Here is a 17552-nt window from a genome sequence, read left to right as displayed (position 1 = left end):
GTTACTACAATTATATTCTGATCCCAGAGAAGAAATGTATTCTCCATGGTGACCCAGTGTCAGAGCTTTATAGTGATCCTTCATAAATGTGCAGATGCTGGAGGTGAGGGTGCGAAACGAGGTCAGCGTAACCAACCCTTATCCCGCAGTAGAGCGAGCATCTGTCAAGTTTGTTTGCGCTCCTCCGTCACGCCTCACCCTGGTCCCGGTGTACGCCATTCCGCAGCAGGAACTAGCATGCCGTCTGTTGCAGCAGAACAAAGACCCGGTACGCATGTTGTTTCCTCCTCCTCAATTTGACAATCCCGCCTCAGTATTGTTATGATGGTATTTTTGGAAAATGATCAAATGCGATTTTGTGTGATTATGTTTGGGTTGTTTTTTAAGGTCCCAGTTTCAAATTCTCGCATCTCAGTTTTGGAACTTGCAGCTTTTGACCACCAAGGACAGAAATTTGACAACTTCAGCTCACTGAGCATCGTGTGGGAATCAAACAAAGTGTCCCTGGCAAGTCTCGAGCCTCTGACGCTTCAACCCTTTGGGGATGAAAACAAACAGATGAAACTACATGGTAAAAGTGTCTGCGCTTAAAAGTTGTTGAAAGGTTATACTTGAAGCGACCTAATCCCAAATATCTCTTAATGAGCTTTTTGGAAAGAAGCTTTCACTGAATTTTCATTGCTGTCGATCTTTGATGTCTAAAATTAGCAATGGCTTTTTGCATAGCAGTTCCTCTCTGTGTCATCTGTAACAGACCGGCAAACCGTTGTTGTGCATGGTCAATCGGGGACTGCTGCCATCACAGCTACAGTGCTGGATTACCAGCTTTCATATATCAAAGCAGCCAAAGTTCAGAGTCGAGTAAGTGTCACATTTTTCAATATATCTGATCATTGAGCAGCCTGTTTTCTCTCCTTGCTGTGACTGTGACTTACTGGCCCGTTCGGGATGCTGAGAGATGTTAAAACCCTCCTCGGTACGCGATCGCTATGTAACTGTACCAAATTCTCCAATCTTATATGTTTTGCATGTTCACTTTGACACCAGCCTTTTATTGTCAAAGCCTCATTTACAATAATGATTTCTGCTACAAGGTAATCTGCAGCTTGACAAGGAAAGGTTTTTTAACGTTGTGATTATCTACTTGATCATGAACGTTCACTTTTCACACAAATAATAAAGAGCAGAATAATGCATTGTTTCTTTTGCTATGTTATCAAACGTGTCGATTCTGTTGATTATGTATCAATTATTTCTTTTCATCTGAATTTGTGCTACTGTATATCTTTATTCTGTTTTCAACTGTTCTGGTGGATAGGGTGACCCGTTTACCCCTTTGTCAGCGACATTGGAACTCATTTTAGTCAAAGATGTGCACATTTTTCCTGACACATTGACCCTATACAACCACCCAGGTGTGCGGGTAAGAGAAAAGTTTTTCTTTTCCGCTTGATTACTGTTTATAATAATAAATTTTATTTATAAGCGCCTTTCAAGACACCCAAGGACACTTTACAAGAACAAAAAACACAAAACAATACGGGTTGAGCAGCGGCAGCCAAAACGCGCCAGCGTTCACTCAACCCGGACGTCAGAAAGAAACCACAAGGGAGGGAGAGGGGGAGAAAAAAAATCCATGTTCGAACTACCCTCATTTTGAGGATAATTTGAGTTAGGCAAAAAACTCCTGCACAAGCATATGACAGTTACAACAGGTCACAAGACATAAACAATGAAGACGGTGAAACAAGGGAATGTATGAAGGAGGGGGTGATGGTGGGGGACTAGCTTCCGTGCATACTTTCATCAGGGGAAGGTCGAGATAGCAGATGTTGTTTTGGTAGCAGGCTGCCCAAGAATTTAAGACAGCCTTGAGTCCGTGGCTTATGTCTCTTTAGTGGCGTCGATCAGCCAAATCCGTGATTTCAGTCAATATTTGAGCACGGATTCCAGTTTCTCCAAGTTCTTGACCATCTTGCAGAGACGCTCCAAAACCGCAACCGTTTGTGGTTGAGCACAGTCTGAGTCTGAGTGTTGGACAATCCGCACCATGCCACCATTAGACCGGCAGCCTCTTCACTTCCAATAGAGCCGCTCCCGTCGGTTGAATTTTGCGATAGATCAGGAAACTGCTAACACCAAACAGCAGCATACCTGATTATCGGAAGGCCGATAATGTAGATGTCGTCCACATCCTCAACGGACAGTGTTGACAGGCACACTATTCTCCGCTTCCTCCAAGGATCTAGGGTGTACCCAGCAGCAAAAGTCCCCGAGGGGCAAGTAGGCTCCCCACTGTCTGCTCTTTCATCGAGAAAATTTTGTCGATGGCATCGAGAGACCAGCCAACCAATTCCATGTTTGTTTTTAGGATGAAAATACGACAGGAGGCTAGGAAAAGTCAGACAAAGACAGCACATGGACTGAGTGGCGAGCAGGGAAGGGTGGGGGTGGGGATGGGGGACAGGAGCAGAAAGCAAAAGCGTCCGCCTTCGTCAAGAGCCAAGCAAGAAGTGACGTTTAGTCCATCCATTTAGTGTTAAGTGTTGTTTCTTTTTGCAAATGACTTCATCTTAGCTCATCTTAGTTTGACCCTGCTCATTCTTCTTAGTGGGGCCCTGGTAGCCTCAGACATGTCTGGAGAAATAAACATTAATTATGGTGGGGTCCTGTTGATGTGACGAGCACAGCGTGCTCAACCATACAAGTGACCTTAAATTGTGCGATGAAAGTCTGATCCAATACCAATTGTGACTTAGCTCAAAAGCTTTACGTGTGTTTTTCCTTGCAGGGTTACCTTGCCTTGCGTGAGGGATCGGGCCAATTTGTTATTGAAACTGTCACGTTCCGTATTTGACAGCAGGGGGCAGGCGTTCTTGCTTGCCGCCTGCACACCTGCCACCCATTAGTTGACGATTGCACCTGCTATATCTAGGCACTCCGACAGTCAACTCACTGCCGGAGTATTCCACGCCGTGCCATTTGCTATCGTCTATTCCTTCTCGCTTAAAACTCTGACTTACATGACTATATTGCGTGCCTTGATATTTCTCTCGTGATTGATTAATATTTTACTTAAGAACTTTCTCCTTGCCGTTTTTGTTTCGCAAGCGTTTTCTGTTATTTTCCTGGTCCTCTTTTTTACCAGCGTTTTCTGTTGTCCGTTTAGACGGGGATTTTGTGTTATAATAAATTTCATTTTTTATGACAAAATTCTTTTTCTGTGTCTGCTATTTCGGGGATCCACTTACCTAGTAGTTGTGCACGAAGCGATTATTCTGTCGCTTCGGGCTCAACGTGACAGAATACTCCGGCCACCATGGATCCCGCAGACATAGAAAAGATTTTGTCCGCTCTGTCCCGTCAAGGGCAACAGACGAGTCAGCAGGGCCAAGCCATTAAGGAACTCCGCGGCGCGGTTTCCATGCTGGCTCATCGGATCGATGATTACGAACCCCGTATCGTACGATTGGAGGAACGGAGAGCACCTCCCCCGGTGGTTCGTCATACCACCACTGAGGCACCCGTCTCCTTCTCCACAATGAGTAGGGAACCGTCGCTTCCACACCCCCCACGTTACGGGGGTGAGCACGGTCAGTGTGGGTACTTTCTCCACCAGTGCTCACTCGTCTTCGACCAGCAACCTTCCGTCTATACTACTGATGACGCGAAGGTTGCTTATGTAATGAGCTTATTGACAGGTCAGGCGGCGTCATGGGCTATCGCGATGAGCGACGCAAAGCCGAACCTCCGGTCTTCTTTCCCCGGCTTCGTAGCAGCGCTTCGCCGGGTGTTCCACCATCCCGTCCGGGGCAGAGAGGCTGAGGGCCGGCTACTCGAACTCCACCAGGGGAGGCGATCCGTAGCGGACTACTCGATTGAGTTCCGGATTTTGGCCGCCCAGAGTGGCTACGACGACAGGGCGCTTTGTGGACTGTTTCGTCGCGGATTGAACACCCAGCTCAAGGACGAACTGGCGACCCGCGACAACAGTTCCGACCTGGAGGAGTTGATCGATCTCTCCCTACTGTTGGACAACCGCATGAGAGAGAGAAGCCGGGAGCGTGGAGGTGGTTGGATCCCGTTCCGGCATGCAACGCACCGTGGGGAATCCCGCGAGACGCTTCGGGCAGCTGGGTCCGGCTGGGACCACCCCCGATCTCGGAATGCTGTCACCGGGGAGGAACCGATGCAGCTGGGTGGTGGAAGTTCCGGATCGGAGGAGAGACGGCGCCGGTTCAACGATCGGACCGGGTCTGACAGCGGTCTACAAGGACCTCACGTCGCTCCCGGCCCTCCGGAGCCTCAGCCGTCTACATTCACCGAGTACTGTGAGTCACGTCCCCGCGCAGAACCTCCCGAGCCTCGGCGAGCCGATTCCCGGCCGGGGCACCCCAAGAGACTGGAACTCGAAGGGGAGATCTATGGGGGGTCCCGGGTGCGGCGGATTAGTGCACTGATAGACTCGGGGGCTGATGATTGTTTTATCGACACCGACCTTGCCTCAGAGTTGGGCTGTTTTATCGAGGAGTTGGCCGTGAAGAAGCGCGTTCATGATCTCGATGGGCGCCTCCTGGCGGTTGTAACACAAAGAACAGAACCACTAAAGCTCAAATTATCCGGGAACCATGTCGAACGCAGACGGTTTTATTTAATGCGGTCTCGAGCCGTTCCGGTTATTCTCGGCTTGCCCTGGCTCAAGACTCACAACCCCGTTATCTCCTGGGAGCGCCCGACAATAGAGACTTGGAGCCAGTATTGTTATGAGCGCTGTTTACAATCAGCCGTAGGGGGACGCGAACGTGCCGGTGACAACTCCCCTGAAACCATCTGCCTTGACGGAGTGCCAAATTGCTATTATGACTTACGACAGGTATTCAGTAAGGATCGCGCTCGCTCTTTGCCCCCGCACCGTCCATACGACTGCGCCATAGACCTGCAAGTGGGCGCTCCGCTGCCGAGTTCACGGCTTTATCAGGTGTCTCAACCGGAACAAGAGGCGTTAACTGAGTATATAAACAGCTCGCTCACTGCAGGTCTAATCAGACCATCGCGATCACCATTAGGTGCGGGATTCTTCTTTGTAGAGAAGAAGGACAAGTCGTTACGACCGTGTGTAGACTATCGTGGGCTAAATGACATCACCATCAAAAATAAGTATCCGCTGCCTTTGTTAGACTCCGCCTTCGCTCCTTTGCAATCGGCCACCATTTTTACGAAATTAGATTTACGTAGTGCTTACCATTTGGTCCGCATCCGGGAAGGAGATGAGTGGAAGACAGCTTTTAAGACCCCACTGGGTCATTTCGAATATTTAGTCATGCCTTTCGGGCTGACTAATGCTCCCGCGGTTTTCCAAAGCCTGATCAACGACGTGTTAAGGGACGTGCTGAATATTTTCTGTTTCGTCTATCTTGATGATATCTTAATCTTCTCCCGGTCGTTGCAGGAGCATAAACAACACGTCAGACTTGTTCTACAACGGTTATTGGAAAATAGGCTCTTTGTCAAAGCAGAGAAATGTGAGTTTCATGTACCAGCCATCTCTTTTCTGGGGTTTATTATTGAGCGGGGCAAGCTGAGAGCCGACCCCATCAAAACGAAGGCGGTGGTGGACTGGCCGACACCGGCTAGCCGCAAGGAGCTACAGCGTTTTTTGGGGTTTGCTAATTTTTATCGACGGTTTATTCGCAATTACAGCCAAAAGGCACTCCCGTTGACCCGACTAACGTCCATTAAAGTCCCGTTCCAATGGGACTCGGATGCGGACTCGGCTTTCGCAAATTTGAAAACAGCATTCACTAATCCCCCCGTGCTGCAACATCCTGACCCTGACCACCCTTTCGTCGTAGAAGTGGACGCATCGGATTCGGGAGTGGGGGCGGTCTTGTCCCAGCGTTCCCCGGTCGACCAGAAGTTGCACCCCTGCGCCTTTTTCTCTCGTCGTCTCAGTGTCGCCGAGTCAAACTACGACGTGGGCAATCGAGAACTGCTGGCTGTGGTTGCAGCCTTACAAGAATGGCGACACTGGCTCGAGGGGGCTAAGGAGCCATTCACGGTATACACGGACCACAAGAACTTGGAATATATACGCTCCGCCAAGAGACTGAACTCCCGTCAGGCCCGATGGGCCCTACTATTAACCCGGTTTAATTTCACCCTCACATACTGTCCGGGATCTAAGAACACCAAACCTGACGCCCTCTCCCGTCTCCACGACCCCGCGGAAAGGGACCGAACGCCGGAGGCCATTCTCCCGGCTCATTGCATCCTGGGGGCGTTGAGGTGGGAGATTGAGCGCAAGATACAGGAAGCTCAAGATGGGGTCCAGGTCCCGGCTGACTGTCCCGCGGGGAAGCTGTTTGTGCCCCCACCGCTGCGTTCGGAGGTATTGCAGTGGGGGCACAGGTCCAAGGTGGCTTGCCATCCTGGGGTGAACCGGACTGTGCATCTCATCGCCCAGCGGTTCTGGTGGCCGGAGCTTCGGAAGGATGTGGTGGAATACATCAATGCCTGCTCCTCCTGCGCCTGCGGCAAGGCCTCGCATCGGCCTCCGGCGGGGTTGCTCCAGCCATTACCTATTCCTCCTCGACCTTGGTCCCACATCGCCCTGGACTTTGTCACGGGCCTTCCGCCATCCCGTGGGCGTTCCGTCGTTCTCACTATCGTGGACCGATTCTCAAAAGCTGCCCACTTTATTCCCCTGTCCAAGTTGCCGTCGGCGTTGGAGACCGCCGACCTCCTCATTAAGCACGTTTTCCGTCTCCATGGCATCCCTTTGGACATAGTGTCGGACCGGGGGCCCCAGTTCGTGTCCCGAGTGTGGAAGCGGTTCTGCCGGTCCCTCGGGGCCACGGCCAGTCTGACCTCGGGGTATCACCCACAGTCCAATGGACAAGCGGAGCGCGCCAACCAGGATCTGGGGGCAGCCCTCCGCTGTGTGTGTCTCCACCGTCCCTCTTCCTGGGCCGACCACTTACCTTGGGTGGAGTATGCGCACAACACCCTCGTCTCTTCTGCCACTGGAAGGTCCCCCTTCATGACGGCCTACGGGTATCAACCACCGCTGTTCCCGTCCCAGGAGGGACAAATAGAGGTCCCTTCTGTGCAGTGCCACCTCAAGCGGGCCCATCACGTGTGGAGGGAGGCCAGAGCCGCACTGTCCCGCACGGCGACCCGGAACCGGCAGATCGCGGACCGTCGTCGGCGCCCGGCGCCAACCTACGAAGTGGGGCAGGAGGTGTGGCTGGCGACGAGGGACCTGCGCCTGGCCGGCACGTCCGCGAAATTGGGGCCCCGATTCACCGGGCCGTTCGTGGTGGAGTCCGTCGTCAGCCCCGTCGCGGTCAAGCTCCGGCTGCCGGCCACCATGAAGGTTCACCCCGTGTTCCACGTCTCCCTGCTCAAACCGGTGGCGACCAGTCCCTTGGCTCCTTCTCCCACTCCGCCCCCTCCTCCGCGGGTCGTCGATGGTGACCCGGTGTACACGGTACGGGCCATCCTGGACTCTCGGCGCAGGGGAAAAGGTTTCCAGTATCTGGTCGACTGGGAGGGCTACGGGCCGGAGGATCGGCAATGGGTCCCCCGCTCCTGGATCCTTGATCCGTCCCTTCTTCGTGACTTCCACGCATCTCACCCATCCAAGCCGGGTGGGCCGCCGGGAGGCGTCCGTTGAGGGGGGGGTACTGTCACGTTCCGTATTTGACAGCAGGGGGCAGGCGTTCTTGCTTGCCGCCTGCACACCTGCCACCCATTAGTTGACGATTGCACCTGCTATATCTAGGCACTCCGACAGTCAACTCACTGCCGGAGTATTCCACGCCGTGCCATTTGCTATCGTCTATTCCTTCTCGCTTAAAACTCTGACTTACATGACTATATTGCGTGCCTTGATATTTCTCTCGTGATTGATTAATATTTTACTTAAGAACTTTCTCCTTGCCGTTTTTGTTTCGCAAGCGTTTTCTGTTATTTTCCTGGTCCTCTTTTTTACCAGCGTTTTCTGTTGTCCGTTTAGACGGGGATTTTGTGTTATAATAAATTTCATTTTTTATGACAAAATTCTTTTTCTGTGTCTGCTATTTCGGGGATCCACTTACCTAGTAGTTGTGCACGAAGCGATTATTCTGTCGCTTCGGGCTCAACGTGACAGAATACTCCGGCCACCATGGATCCCGCAGACATAGAAAAGATTTTGTCCGCTCTGTCCCGTCAAGGGCAACAGACGAGTCAGCAGGGCCAAGCCATTAAGGAACTCCGCGGCGCGGTTTCCATGCTGGCTCATCGGATCGATGATTACGAACCCCGTATCGTACGATTGGAGGAACGGAGAGCACCTCCCCCGGTGGTTCGTCATACCACCACTGAGGCACCCGTCTCCTTCTCCACAATGAGTAGGGAACCGTCGCTTCCACACCCCCCACGTTACGGGGGTGAGCACGGTCAGTGTGGGTACTTTCTCCACCAGTGCTCACTCGTCTTCGACCAGCAACCTTCCGTCTATACTACTGATGACGCGAAGGTTGCTTATGTAATGAGCTTATTGACAGGTCAGGCGGCGTCATGGGCTATCGCGATGAGCGACGCAAAGCCGAACCTCCGGTCTTCTTTCCCCGGCTTCGTAGCAGCGCTTCGCCGGGTGTTCCACCATCCCGTCCGGGGCAGAGAGGCTGAGGGCCGGCTACTCGAACTCCACCAGGGGAGGCGATCCGTAGCGGACTACTCGATTGAGTTCCGGATTTTGGCCGCCCAGAGTGGCTACGACGACAGGGCGCTTTGTGGACTGTTTCGTCGCGGATTGAACACCCAGCTCAAGGACGAACTGGCGACCCGCGACAACAGTTCCGACCTGGAGGAGTTGATCGATCTCTCCCTACTGTTGGACAACCGCATGAGAGAGAGAAGCCGGGAGCGTGGAGGTGGTTGGATCCCGTTCCGGCATGCAACGCACCGTGGGGAATCCCGCGAGACGCTTCGGGCAGCTGGGTCCGGCTGGGACCACCCCCGATCTCGGAATGCTGTCACCGGGGAGGAACCGATGCAGCTGGGTGGTGGAAGTTCCGGATCGGAGGAGAGACGGCGCCGGTTCAACGATCGGACCGGGTCTGACAGCGGTCTACAAGGACCTCACGTCGCTCCCGGCCCTCCGGAGCCTCAGCCGTCTACATTCACCGAGTACTGTGAGTCACGTCCCCGCGCAGAACCTCCCGAGCCTCGGCGAGCCGATTCCCGGCCGGGGCACCCCAAGAGACTGGAACTCGAAGGGGAGATCTATGGGGGGTCCCGGGTGCGGCGGATTAGTGCACTGATAGACTCGGGGGCTGATGATTGTTTTATCGACACCGACCTTGCCTCAGAGTTGGGCTGTTTTATCGAGGAGTTGGCCGTGAAGAAGCGCGTTCATGATCTCGATGGGCGCCTCCTGGCGGTTGTAACACAAAGAACAGAACCACTAAAGCTCAAATTATCCGGGAACCATGTCGAACGCAGACGGTTTTATTTAATGCGGTCTCGAGCCGTTCCGGTTATTCTCGGCTTGCCCTGGCTCAAGACTCACAACCCCGTTATCTCCTGGGAGCGCCCGACAATAGAGACTTGGAGCCAGTATTGTTATGAGCGCTGTTTACAATCAGCCGTAGGGGGACGCGAACGTGCCGGTGACAACTCCCCTGAAACCATCTGCCTTGACGGAGTGCCAAATTGCTATTATGACTTACGACAGGTATTCAGTAAGGATCGCGCTCGCTCTTTGCCCCCGCACCGTCCATACGACTGCGCCATAGACCTGCAAGTGGGCGCTCCGCTGCCGAGTTCACGGCTTTATCAGGTGTCTCAACCGGAACAAGAGGCGTTAACTGAGTATATAAACAGCTCGCTCACTGCAGGTCTAATCAGACCATCGCGATCACCATTAGGTGCGGGATTCTTCTTTGTAGAGAAGAAGGACAAGTCGTTACGACCGTGTGTAGACTATCGTGGGCTAAATGACATCACCATCAAAAATAAGTATCCGCTGCCTTTGTTAGACTCCGCCTTCGCTCCTTTGCAATCGGCCACCATTTTTACGAAATTAGATTTACGTAGTGCTTACCATTTGGTCCGCATCCGGGAAGGAGATGAGTGGAAGACAGCTTTTAAGACCCCACTGGGTCATTTCGAATATTTAGTCATGCCTTTCGGGCTGACTAATGCTCCCGCGGTTTTCCAAAGCCTGATCAACGACGTGTTAAGGGACGTGCTGAATATTTTCTGTTTCGTCTATCTTGATGATATCTTAATCTTCTCCCGGTCGTTGCAGGAGCATAAACAACACGTCAGACTTGTTCTACAACGGTTATTGGAAAATAGGCTCTTTGTCAAAGCAGAGAAATGTGAGTTTCATGTACCAGCCATCTCTTTTCTGGGGTTTATTATTGAGCGGGGCAAGCTGAGAGCCGACCCCATCAAAACGAAGGCGGTGGTGGACTGGCCGACACCGGCTAGCCGCAAGGAGCTACAGCGTTTTTTGGGGTTTGCTAATTTTTATCGACGGTTTATTCGCAATTACAGCCAAAAGGCACTCCCGTTGACCCGACTAACGTCCATTAAAGTCCCGTTCCAATGGGACTCGGATGCGGACTCGGCTTTCGCAAATTTGAAAACAGCATTCACTAATCCCCCCGTGCTGCAACATCCTGACCCTGACCACCCTTTCGTCGTAGAAGTGGACGCATCGGATTCGGGAGTGGGGGCGGTCTTGTCCCAGCGTTCCCCGGTCGACCAGAAGTTGCACCCCTGCGCCTTTTTCTCTCGTCGTCTCAGTGTCGCCGAGTCAAACTACGACGTGGGCAATCGAGAACTGCTGGCTGTGGTTGCAGCCTTACAAGAATGGCGACACTGGCTCGAGGGGGCTAAGGAGCCATTCACGGTATACACGGACCACAAGAACTTGGAATATATACGCTCCGCCAAGAGACTGAACTCCCGTCAGGCCCGATGGGCCCTACTATTAACCCGGTTTAATTTCACCCTCACATACTGTCCGGGATCTAAGAACACCAAACCTGACGCCCTCTCCCGTCTCCACGACCCCGCGGAAAGGGACCGAACGCCGGAGGCCATTCTCCCGGCTCATTGCATCCTGGGGGCGTTGAGGTGGGAGATTGAGCGCAAGATACAGGAAGCTCAAGATGGGGTCCAGGTCCCGGCTGACTGTCCCGCGGGGAAGCTGTTTGTGCCCCCACCGCTGCGTTCGGAGGTATTGCAGTGGGGGCACAGGTCCAAGGTGGCTTGCCATCCTGGGGTGAACCGGACTGTGCATCTCATCGCCCAGCGGTTCTGGTGGCCGGAGCTTCGGAAGGATGTGGTGGAATACATCAATGCCTGCTCCTCCTGCGCCTGCGGCAAGGCCTCGCATCGGCCTCCGGCGGGGTTGCTCCAGCCATTACCTATTCCTCCTCGACCTTGGTCCCACATCGCCCTGGACTTTGTCACGGGCCTTCCGCCATCCCGTGGGCGTTCCGTCGTTCTCACTATCGTGGACCGATTCTCAAAAGCTGCCCACTTTATTCCCCTGTCCAAGTTGCCGTCGGCGTTGGAGACCGCCGACCTCCTCATTAAGCACGTTTTCCGTCTCCATGGCATCCCTTTGGACATAGTGTCGGACCGGGGGCCCCAGTTCGTGTCCCGAGTGTGGAAGCGGTTCTGCCGGTCCCTCGGGGCCACGGCCAGTCTGACCTCGGGGTATCACCCACAGTCCAATGGACAAGCGGAGCGCGCCAACCAGGATCTGGGGGCAGCCCTCCGCTGTGTGTGTCTCCACCGTCCCTCTTCCTGGGCCGACCACTTACCTTGGGTGGAGTATGCGCACAACACCCTCGTCTCTTCTGCCACTGGAAGGTCCCCCTTCATGACGGCCTACGGGTATCAACCACCGCTGTTCCCGTCCCAGGAGGGACAAATAGAGGTCCCTTCTGTGCAGTGCCACCTCAAGCGGGCCCATCACGTGTGGAGGGAGGCCAGAGCCGCACTGTCCCGCACGGCGACCCGGAACCGGCAGATCGCGGACCGTCGTCGGCGCCCGGCGCCAACCTACGAAGTGGGGCAGGAGGTGTGGCTGGCGACGAGGGACCTGCGCCTGGCCGGCACGTCCGCGAAATTGGGGCCCCGATTCACCGGGCCGTTCGTGGTGGAGTCCGTCGTCAGCCCCGTCGCGGTCAAGCTCCGGCTGCCGGCCACCATGAAGGTTCACCCCGTGTTCCACGTCTCCCTGCTCAAACCGGTGGCGACCAGTCCCTTGGCTCCTTCTCCCACTCCGCCCCCTCCTCCGCGGGTCGTCGATGGTGACCCGGTGTACACGGTACGGGCCATCCTGGACTCTCGGCGCAGGGGAAAAGGTTTCCAGTATCTGGTCGACTGGGAGGGCTACGGGCCGGAGGATCGGCAATGGGTCCCCCGCTCCTGGATCCTTGATCCGTCCCTTCTTCGTGACTTCCACGCATCTCACCCATCCAAGCCGGGTGGGCCGCCGGGAGGCGTCCGTTGAGGGGGGGGTACTGTCACGTTCCGTATTTGACAGCAGGGGGCAGGCGTTCTTGCTTGCCGCCTGCACACCTGCCACCCATTAGTTGACGATTGCACCTGCTATATCTAGGCACTCCGACAGTCAACTCACTGCCGGAGTATTCCACGCCGTGCCATTTGCTATCGTCTATTCCTTCTCGCTTAAAACTCTGACTTACATGACTATATTGCGTGCCTTGATATTTCTCTCGTGATTGATTAATATTTTACTTAAGAACTTTCTCCTTGCCGTTTTTGTTTCGCAAGCGTTTTCTGTTATTTTCCTGGTCCTCTTTTTTACCAGCGTTTTCTGTTGTCCGTTTAGACGGGGATTTTGTGTTATAATAAATTTCATTTTTTATGACAAAATTCTTTTTCTGTGTCTGCTATTTCGGGGATCCACTTACCTAGTAGTTGTGCACGAAGCGATTATTCTGTCGCTTCGGGCTCAACGTGACAGAAACCAGTGTTAAAGATGTTGCAGAAGTGGTATTGCAGGACACCCAAGGAAGAGCTCAGGTATGTAGGGACATCTGGAGTTCTAGTCAAGTGAATTAGGGAATGGGACATTGAAATTCACAGTCTAGATGCACAAGTGATAAAGAATGATGACCCTTGCCAGTTTGAATTTCTCACTTGAATTCCTTCATGTCCCCAGGTTGCCCCCATTCAGCCAGGTGTGGTACAAGTGATGGTTCATGACCTTTGTTTGGCATCCCCATCGACAGCCAAAGCCACAGTGCATGTTTCTGAAATCCTGGAGGTGAATTTGAGAGTGGTCGACAAGGTCAGTTTCCAATCTGATAATTCCTCTTTGTGGTTGATGCTGGAGACGCTCGACATGATGATCCTTCGTCCAGAATAAATAAAAACACACATTACATACGTGCCTCAGTGGCACTCGCTCTGTTTGTTTTGTACGAGTGCTCAACTTTTAATCTTCATGGAGTTCAGTTGGTCTTAATTTCCCTCTTGAGTGGCCTCATTTGTCTCCTTTACAGGTGGAAATTGGCAAGTCAGTCAGGTGTTATGTCAGACTGTTGGATGATAACAAGAAGCCTTTCCCAGTCAGTTATTTCCTCTTCATGGCATTGAAAGTTAAGGCAGCGTCTTCAATAGTGTCACTGAAGTAAGGGCTGTGAGACCTGGTGTGTTTTTGTTCTTCAAAATATCTTAACCTGAATGGACACGCCTTTATGTTCCTTTTACAGACCAGAAGCAGAGTCTACAGAACACGACACTGCGGTTTACCTGATACAAGGTGTTTCTATTGGCCAGACAACCTTGTCAGCTGTTGTCGTGGATGGAAATGAGAGAAAATTGTCATCTGCCCCTCAACAGATTGAGTTTTTTTTTTACTGACGTTTCTTAAGTCATTATCAGGATTGCGAACAACTACTGTATAAACTCTGTGTCACTGGTTTCTCTCAATAGGTATTTCCACCATTCAAACTCATCCCCCGGAAAATGACTCTGCTGATTGGAGCAATGATGCAGGTATGTTTTTGTGTGGCGTGTTGATGTTTATGCTGACAGAAGGTAGCCTCAGTTGAACTTGCCAGAAGAGTTTATTTGGTCCACAGTCAATCTTCCAAAAGGGACCTTTGTCACAGGCCTTCCCTGGGAAACAGCATTGGCCTCAATGCTCTCCTTTCCAGCTCCTCTTTGAGTGCACTGTTATGCGTATTAAAAAGCACTGTGATCCAATCACAACCCCCTCAAATTACGAATGACAAAGGGCAATATACTCATGTGGCCTGGAGGTGGGGCTCGCTGGCGAGCGTCTGGTAGCCTGGCCTAGACCCATGGGGCCCCTTAACCGGGCTCAGCCCAAAGAGGCAATGTTGGTCCCCCTTCCCGTGGGCTCACCATCTGCAGGAGCGGCCAAAGGGGTCGGTTGCAAAGTGACCTTGGTGCCAGCCAAAGAGGGGAACCTTGGCGGTCCAATCCCCTGCTGCAGAAGCTAGCTCTTGGGACTTGGAATGTCACCTCTCTTGTAGGGAAGGAGCCTGAGATGGTGTGTGAGGCAGAGAAGGTCCGACTTGATGTAGTCGGACTTTCCTCATTATACAGACTCCCACGGTCTGGTATCACTTCTCTCAAAAGGGGGTGGACTCGCTTCCACTCTGAGGTTGCCCACGGTGAGAGGCGCAGAGGAGGTGTGGGCATCTTCATCGTCATCATGTTCAAATAAAAGAGTGTCCATATGTGGCGGTAGTTCGATGATTGACTTTGTGGTCATAGCGGATTTGTGGCCGCATGTTTTGGACATCCGAGTGAAGAGATGGCTGGAGCTGTCAACTGATCATGCCCCGGTGGTGAGTTGGCTCTGATGGTCGGGAAGATGCCGGTCCAACCTGGCAGGCCGAAATGTATTGTCAGTGTTTGTTGGGAGAGTCCAGCAGAATGGGTCTGTCGGGAATTCGAGTCTCAGATGCAGGATGAGCAGTGTGGTTTTCGTCCCGGCTTTGTGGACTTGGAGAAGGCGTTCGATCGTATCCCTCAGGGAGCTCTGTGGGTGGTGCTCGGGAGTATGGGGTACCGAAATCCCCTCCCCTGATATGGGCAGTTTGGTTCCTATACCACCGATGTCAGAGTTTAGTTCGCATTGCCTGCATTAAGTCAATTTAGTTCCCAGTGAGGGTTGGACTCCGCCCAGGTTGCCCTTTGTCACCGATTCTGTTCATCACCTTTCTGGACAGAGTTTCTAGAAGCAGCGGAGGCGTTAAGGGGGCCTGATTTGGTGGCTTCAGTATTGCATCTCTGCTTTTTGCAGATGTGGTGCTGTTGGCTTCTTCAAGGCGGGATCTCCAACTCTCACTGGAGCGGTTCGCAATAGAGGCGACAGGCGGATCGGTGCAGGGTGTGCTATGATGCAGACTTTGTATCGGTCTGTCGTTGTGAAGAGGGTGCTAAGCCAAAAGGCAAAGCTTTCAATTTACGGGTCAATCTACGTTCCTGCCCTCATCTATGATAACGATCTTGGGCTGTGACCAAAAGAACGAGATCCTGGATACAAGCGTCCGAAATGAGTTTCCTCTGAAGAGTGTCCATGCTCTCCCTAAGAGATAAGGTGAGAAGCTCAGTCATCCCGTAGGGGCTCAGAATCAAGCCACTTCCCCCCCATGTTGAGAGGAGCCGGATGAGGTGGCTCGGGCATCTGATTAGGATGCCTCTCGGACACCTCCATGGTGAGATGTTCAGAGCATGTCCCACTGACAGGAGGCCCCAGGGATGATCGAGGACACACATCTCCTGGCTGTCCTGGAAATACCTGGACTTTCCTGCTAAACCTGTTAAACCCGCGACCCAGATAAGCGGTCAAGAATGGATGGATGAATGTATGGAATACACCCAAGTGATCGACCACTTCAGAAGATTTATGTAAAAGGTTTATGAAATGATTGTTTGACTCTACTTTTTTCACAGTAAAATGAACGGCCACAACTTTTCTGAAATACCTGCGCCCTCGGGTTACACGGCTCAAATGTATTTTGTGAGAAACCTGTTGATGCCCCCCGTTTCTAGATCACATCTGAGGGTGGCCCGCAGGCTCAGTCCAATATTCTGTTTTCTCTCACAAATGAGGTCATCGCTTCTGTAAACGGCATTGGTCATGTCAAGGGTATGACCACTGGTCATGTCACGGTGACGGGACTCATCCAGGCTGTCGATGCTGAAACGGGCAAACTGGTTGTTGTGTCAAAGGTAGGAAAAAGAAAACCAAAGATGGGTTCATGCAGAGTGAGTTTTCTTTGAACAGATGCTTGAACAGATGAATTGCTTATGCCGGTCCTTCTGTGTCTTTAGGATCAAGTGGAAGTTGAGGTGGTGCGTTTGACTGCCATTCGAATTCGAGCACCCACTACACGAATCAAGACGGGAGCGCAGGTACAACCTTGTGAATGTACATTTAAGTAAAGACTATTTCCAAGGAAACAACAATTTGGAGAAGATGATTGGCATTGGCCCTTGTTGCATCTTGCTTCCTTCTGTAGATGCCTGTATCTGTGATGGGTGTGACCAATCGTCAAACAGCCTTCACATTTGGTAATGTTCTGCCGGGACTTTGCTTCCACTGGCCCACTACCAAAAGCGACATCCTCGATGTGCAGTCGAGACACTCTGTGGTATGTTTCTCTTTAGTGGTTCCTTTTATCAGGCTGACTTGCAGCATGCTGTCTCTGCATTTACTGAAGTAGCTATCTTCACTGTCCTACCCCCATTCACTTTTTACTTGATTTGCTCTTGTAAAATCTCAGGCTAACGTGGCGCTTAACTCGGAGTACAATTTCGGCATGACTGTGACTGGTCGGACAAGAGGGCGGACTGGGCTCAAGGTTGTCCTCAGAGTTGTCGACCCCGTTCTTGGTCAACTTGCTGATAATCTTCCAGAGCTCGAAGATGAGGTCCAAATTCAGGTACAGCTCTAAAAATGGTCTTGTATATCGATTTGACAAAAATGTGAGCTAATCTCCATATATATATTTCGATATATGTGTATATTCAGGACCAATGCACCCAACTTTACAGTGTGTCAGACTCCGACGTGTTACTTGTGCCCAAATAATGATGTTGTCATGACATTTGCCTCAAGGTCTATGACAAACTGCACATGATTAATCCCAAAGTCGAGGCCGAAGAGATTCTCATGACTCCAAACTCAGTCCTCAAACTTCAAACAAACAGGTTAATTCAACTTGCATGTTTATCTTGTTGCTCAATGAAATGCTGAGACGAATTGATCTGTAATTATTGTTTTGTCTTGTGTACTAGAGACGGACGGCATGGGTGCACTGTCATACCGTATGCTGGATCACGCTGACCAGGTTGCTGTTGCTCAAGTTGATGAAAAGGGCTTCCTGGTCTCTGGATCAATCACTGGCATTTCATCCCTGCTCGTTACTTTCCAAGAGTCTTTTGGTGTCAATCAGACTCTCATCATTGCAGTCAAGGTCAGTTTGAGAAGCTGTTTCGGATTTTCGGATCACGTTTTTGGTGACCGAATTTTC

At 52.0% G+C, this 17552-nt stretch overlaps 1 protein-coding gene across 1 annotated transcript in view; it reads left to right on the top strand.

The window, feature by feature from the left end:
• Positions 1-17552, top strand: part of LOC147211014 (nuclear pore membrane glycoprotein 210-like) — a 49400-nt gene that overhangs the window by 25648 nt on the left and 6200 nt on the right. Inside the window, 16 exon segments of the mRNA XM_086129539.1 lie at positions 95-268; positions 388-571; positions 755-861; positions 1319-1423; positions 2792-2844; positions 13008-13059; positions 13199-13327; positions 13542-13669; positions 13752-13885; positions 13973-14037; positions 16069-16248; positions 16351-16431; positions 16539-16670; positions 16803-16961; positions 17138-17246; positions 17317-17495. Of these exon segments, the coding sequence (XP_085985665.1) occupies positions 95-268; positions 388-571; positions 755-861; positions 1319-1423; positions 2792-2844; positions 13008-13059; positions 13199-13327; positions 13542-13669; positions 13752-13885; positions 13973-14037; positions 16069-16248; positions 16351-16431; positions 16539-16670; positions 16803-16961; positions 17138-17246; positions 17317-17495 (1971 nt within the window).

The sequence above is a fragment of the Hippocampus guttulatus genome, chromosome 1 (genome assembly GCF_054856545.1).
Source record: "Hippocampus guttulatus isolate MCC_2025c chromosome 1, RoL_Hgut_1.0, whole genome shotgun sequence".
Lineage (NCBI taxonomy): Eukaryota > Metazoa > Chordata > Actinopteri > Syngnathiformes > Syngnathidae > Hippocampus > Hippocampus guttulatus.
This window is presented reverse-complemented; position numbering and strand designations above follow the sequence as displayed.